Source organism: Carettochelys insculpta, chromosome 1 (assembly GCF_033958435.1).
Source record: "Carettochelys insculpta isolate YL-2023 chromosome 1, ASM3395843v1, whole genome shotgun sequence".
Taxonomy (NCBI): domain Eukaryota; kingdom Metazoa; phylum Chordata; order Testudines; family Carettochelyidae; genus Carettochelys; species Carettochelys insculpta.
The window spans coordinates 176,914,495-176,920,723 of record NC_134137.1 but is presented as its reverse complement, the minus strand read 5'-3'; the positions used below and the strand labels follow the sequence as shown (position 1 = coordinate 176,920,723).

The following is a 6,229-nucleotide window of genomic DNA, read 5'->3' as shown; positions in this document are numbered from 1 at the left end:
CCCTGTTTATTCTGGACCAGGGACATCAAGAAACCCTCATCCACTCTGCCCATAGTGAGAGAGTGCAGCTTTATTTCTTTGATTGTATTAGATTCATATCATGTTATCACAATGATGTCTCACAGGATCATAATTTCCGAAGGCAAGCCATCTTCCAAACTGCCTTAAAGCAAAGCTGTGTTGAGAACAGAAAGGTTTGACATACACTTCTCACTTCTATCTTATTTATGAATCCACACAAGATATAAAACCAGGGTTGCTACATCTTAGCCTCTTGAATATAGCAAGGGTATTTGGAGTATGTCTGAATGACACCTCCTGCTCCTGCCTTTCTGGTATTATTAATAGAAAAATGGTATAGTTTCTTCTAATAGGAAATAGAAAGGGTGACTATAATCATTCTGATCAAATGGCAAAGTCACTCTATACAGATAGCAGTTGCTTTTCAAAATTATAAATTGGATTTCCACTTTCAAATTGAAATCACCATTAACAACCATGGGCTCAGGGCCTCTTGGTGTCCAATGTCTCCCTTGCTATTTCCTTCCATCTTTCCCTGTCCAGTGCAGAGTGGCTTAGTTTCTGTCGACTTAGCTCTGTACCAATCTACTGTATTATTTACCCATTCTCTGTGGGGTCTGCCTCTCCTATTCGAACCGTGCATTGTGCCAAATACCAGGGTCTTGACTTTTGGTTTGTTGTTCATTCTGCAGATCTGCCCAAAGAGCTGTAACTTCTGTTGTATAACCTTCAAATTGAAATGCCCCTCAGCAAAAATTTCAGGATACATTTTGATGAAATATATAACCAAAATACCCAAATCTGAAATTCCTGTAGTACGGAAAATTGTTTGCAGAGGGATTCTATGATCCGTACCCATCTATCCATTCTTACTGTGCCAGCAAATTCTTACACTTGTGTGTAACTTTCTTCACATAAATTGTCTTCAGTAGGATTGCACATGTGCGTACATTATACATATGTTTAAATATTTGCAGGATCAGGGTCTAGAAGTTCAACTCCCAGAGTGGCCAGCTTTGATGTAATTTAAGGAAAACCATTGTTTTTGCATGGAGGAAAACCGTTTTTTATTCCTAAAACAATAAACCAGGACTTGCCTAAAAATAAAACTGGAGGGTCAGGTCTGTTGGTTATATAAATTCATGTAGCTCCATTCAAATCAGTATATCTTTACCAATTTACATCAGCTGAAGATCTGACCCAGCAAATGTGGGCAGGGAAAAATGAACATGAAACAGAATCCCTGGTACAGAGCAAAAAAAGTTTGAGAGTTGTACAAGACTCTTCTGGAAGAACTCTGTATAAAGAAACTGCTCTAGCATATCAGCTACCTAAGTAGGCAGAGTCTAGCAGTGTGAAAAGCTGCTGAAAGATTGTGTATGTCTTTGAATATTGTCAATTGCTCCTCTATTTCACAATAGATTTTAAGAAAAAGATACCTTAATAGATCAGTGAAATACAGAGAAACAGGACCTTTGGATGGATTTTGGTTGCTTATGTAGCTGCTTACATAAAAGTGTCACCCTATAGTCCTTAAATAAAATTTGACATGCCATCAATATTACAGGGCATTGACATTTTCAAGTACATTGTTTTAATTAGAGCATGAGACAAAATTATTGGTAAATGTGTGTATTGTAGTAATGAAAACCACCACTCAGTTCGGTCAGCTTTGAAAATCCATTGTTAATTAACAGCATTCATTTCTTAATTGTTTTCAACAGTCCAGTTGAAATTATTGACACAAAATACATTGTTAAACTGCTTAATCAATCATTGTAGAAAAATAGAGGTGTTTGATAGGGACATTCTAGTACAAAGTTTCTGTGAAGCTTCCCAGTTGAAAGCCTTGGAGGCTTTTTGTTTTTAAGCTTATGTTACAAAAATGAGATTTTTTTGTAAACTTTACATTTCATACCACATTAATAGCAAAGACAATGAGAGAGACAGAGTGCGAAAGAGACCTTAAGCTTTAAGTGCCCTAGTCACAAAAATTTAACTTACCCATGCACATGCCCCTGTAGCAGAAAGTCTATTTTTTCGTGCAAAAGGGCACAAAAAAGTTTAATTGGGCCCCTGAGCCACTATTTTAATGAACATGACAATCTCTCCTTAAATTGCAGCGATGGATTATAGAAGGGCTCAGCAAATTACAAGAGCAAAAACCATTGTAATAATACTTCTTTGCTTTAAACTCACCTGCTCTGCTTTTGGGTGATAGGCTGACACACATGCGCTAAACCTGACCCCTGCGGCTGTGTTTCATTACTTTTAGTAGTGCAGCTTTGCTATGGAGCTCTGCAAAGAGCTGGCCCAGAGGGCAGGGGCCACGGTGGCATGCTGAGAATGGGGCCTGGCAGACAGGTGGTGGGGTGGCCAGTGCCATGCTGACAGCAGGGCCAGTCGCAGGGGCTTGGGGCCCTGAAGATGCAGGGCCCAAGGCAACCGCCTTGCTCGCTCTGCCATAAGGCCAGGCCTGGTTCTGACTGATAAAACTACCTATGATTTGCAACTACTGTTCTCCAGTGATATTTCAGAGTGAAATAAAAACACCTTAAGAACCATGCACACATACACCCTCTGTGAATTCCTTGGCTCTCAAGGGCAGTCATAAACACAGGGCATGCTCTGTTAATCATAACGCTGAGCAGCTTCTGGCACTGTGGCAGCAAAGAAAGAATACCACTGTGTTTCAAAAGCGTCTGTAGCTAAACCAGTTGTATTTTGCCAAAGTTAATGGAAATAAGCAACAATCTGTTACTGCCTGGTGAAATCAGTCAGCCTGGTGGAGGGGACAAAAATGCATCTTTTGAACAATTGATTAAATTGTAGGAATGGACGAGTAGCTTCTTTGTGAAGACCAGCTGGGGAAAATTTCCAGAAATGAAGCAACCACGAGGCTTGGCTGTTTGAATTGGCATGATCCAGATGTGCAAAACTGCTGTAGGAGCCAGATCAACTCTTAACCACTCAATGAAAATTAAGGATGGGCAGCTGTGTTTCAAAAAAAAGCTGTGTATAGATGTGAAATTAATGGGAAGGATATATTACAGTGCAAAATTTCCACCTGCCTATTCAGTTTTGCTTGAGGTTTTTTCCCCTTCTATCTGAACTTAAAAGTTTCTGTACCAACTCCCCCTCCCCTCTGAACTTTAAATGCGTTTCAGTGTATTCTTTCTTTCCAGACTAGGCAGGTACAAAAAAATATTAAGGCTGCTGTTTTTCTCTGGACTGAGGGAAATAGAACTCCTTACAGGCAAGAGCCACAGTCCACTGAAGTCAGTGGGAGTCATTTATTTGAATTAATATTATTTTATGCACACTGGGCCTGATGCAGCCATCCTTACACGGAGTAATACCTAATGCTCTGAGTCTCTTCAGTAGGTACTACTCTATGGGCCAGATCCTCAACCAATGTAATCAGTGTAATCCAGGCAAATTGTCATAGGTCTGTTGCATCAAATCAGATTGATGTAAATCTGCTGAGGATTTGGCCCAATGTGAGTAAGGGTGGGAGGGACCACTCACCTGAGTACAGATGTTAGGAGTGGGCTTTTATATGAGAAACCCTGATGAAAATTACCGAGGGCCAATAAAGCCTTTTGGGAATCTTCTTGACTCACAAAGTGCCAAAGATGTTAATGGATGATTCTTATTGATTAAAACTTCAGATGGAATTCAATTATTTCTTCCCAGATGGGGTAGCTAAAAGTGTTCTCTGCTTACCTTATGAATAACATATAGATTTTCAATGGCTTATGCTGTTTATATAGAAAACTTACACAGTTTTAATCCAATGGTTATGGGGGAAAAAGAATAGCTCCCCATGGTAGTGCACTTACGGGGTCCTCGCTCATCGTGAAAGTGCTTTTTATATTAACAATATAGTGGAGATTTTTGTGTTTTCCTAGAATTTGCCACAGTCAACTGCCAAATTAGCCAGGAATGGTCTACCCTGTAATATTACAAAAGACAGGATCATTTTTGTAAACAGTTTCACAGTATATCAGTGACGTTGTTGCAATTTCTCCACCCAGTTCTCCCCTGCCCTTCCCCAGGCGTATGGCTTTTTAGAATCAGTAAAATGATTTGTTAGGGAAACAGTAAGGTCTTCTAAGTAGCTGCCAGTCTGGTACACTGAAGAAAATGCCGTGCACTAAAAGGGTCAGACAGCTAGAGGAGAAACAAATGCACGCCTAATATTAAAACAGAAATCCTATTTTGTTTTTTTGCATCCCAATATTTCTAGAATTATATATCTAAACCTACATTAATTACACATCTATATACATTATTTAGAAGTTCTTTACTACAGTACTTTTGTACATGCTGGGTTTATTACTAAATTTAAAGAGCTTGTAGTTACATAAGGCATATATACAGTATCTTGTTGAACTGCAGCTCTTTCTGCTCACCTCAGTCTTAGAGCTGCAGTACCCATTTTCATTGGTGGCATCACATCCTGTTTATGAAACCGTCTTGAAATACAAAAATTAGAGCCAAGGCCCCTGGCATGAACAAACATTAATCACAGTCTTTCCTTTCATTATCCCAGATACTGTGTTCCCCCCGCTCCTCACCCCCTTTTTTTGGTTCCTTTTGAAACACACCTGTGGTCATGAACTTATATTGATCCAGAGGAAATATGAAATTGTTGGAAGGGCAATGACAGCAATTTCATCCTAAATAAGGGATACTGCAGCTTTACTCCATGTCATTGCTAACTTCATGAATCTCTTGATTTGAGATCGGGCAGGTAGACATTTCACACCTTAAATATTTCTTTTTTGTCATAATAATAAAAAAGGGAAGGATCAAAAAGAAAAAGAGGTTGTGCACTGAACTTCTGCTGGTTCAAACTTTGGATTCATTCTCTAAGTTTGCCACATCACCATTCCTTTCAGTTTGGTCGTCTTGGTTTTTTTCCCTCTCTTCAGTTTCCAGGTCAGCATGCTGGTTTAATTCGCTGGACACAGACCAAGTCAGGGGCAGTTCTGCTTGGCTGGCCATCTCTGCCAGTTCTTTGGCACTGTAAGACGGTGTGTTGGTCTCATATGTTTCATGAAAGCTGTTGTAGTCAACTTCATAAAATCCGTCCTCCAGTGTGAGGACAGGGGTAAAACGATGGCCCCACAGAATCTCACTGGTTACATAAGAACTTCGAGCTTGGCATGTCATTCCTGAAAGAGAGAGAGCGAGAAAAAATTATACAGACCAAATTCTCGAAAATTATTCTTCTTGTTGCTTTACATAGCCTTGTAGTTGTAATTAGGACTGAATGATAGGTCTGGTATGCCAGTCTAGTCTCAAATTCACTGCTCCTTGACAATTAAAGTTAAGCCAAAATTCACCATGTGCAATTTGACAAACCGTACCTTTAGTTTTTTGTGGGAATGGTCCGCAAAATTCTCACATTAATTTGTTATTTGGAAGTAGTCTTGAATTTCATCAGCAAATAATTCTGTCTGCAGATGAGTCACAGTCAGTTTGCTGAGACTAGTAATCTTGTTGTTTTGTTCCCTGTTGAAGGACTAGTGTAAATAACTCTGCTTAGATTAGTTGAAGACCTAATACAAAAATCCTTACTCTGTTTGTTTGAGTTACCCACTGAGAGGCTGACCAAGGGAATGACTTTGTTTTGCCCAAAAGTTTGGGACGCCCTGAAAGTTAAGCTACTCTAAACCTCAACCTGGCAGTCTACTCAGAAATTTTAGCAAATCTTTCTTTCAAGTGTGCATTGTGAAAATGCGTGGCATTGGATGGAAAGGACTGGAACAAACTTCTGCCTTACCGTTTCTTCACAATATGCCATCCAGTGGCCTTTTTCCCTTTGGAATGCAAAAAGCAGTCAAACTACGTCTGACGTACAAGCCAACATTTCTGTCAGATGGGAAATATCTGGCCACAGTGAAGAGATTGGTTTGGAAGAACCTACCTCAGGGACAGAAACTGAGGAAGGCACTGTAATAAAAGATTAAGGGAAAGGGACATAGTGGTTGTGATTAGGGGCATGAAAAAGTGTAAGGAATTGAAGGTTACAAAACATTTCCCCCCCAAACTGGGGTTATGAGACAATGATGTAGCAATTCCCTTTAAATTATTACAAAATTGTTTGCAAAAGTCTAGAAAAATGATAGTCCTACTACTAATATAATATATAGGGACCTACAAAATTCACGATCTGTTTAGGTCAGTTTCACAGTCATGT

The 6,229-nt window shown here is 39.5% G+C and overlaps 1 protein-coding gene across 1 annotated transcript in view; it reads right to left on the bottom strand.

Annotated features, from left to right (window-relative positions):
- Positions 1–4,875: 4,875 nt before the first annotated feature.
- Positions 4,876–6,229, bottom strand: part of KCNJ6 (potassium inwardly rectifying channel subfamily J member 6) — a 71,296-nt gene continuing 69,942 nt past the window's right edge. Inside the window, exon 2 of the mRNA XM_074983426.1 lies at positions 4,876–5,201. Coding sequence (XP_074839527.1) covers positions 4,876–5,201 — 326 coding nt within the window. The remainder of the gene's footprint in view (positions 5,202–6,229) is intronic.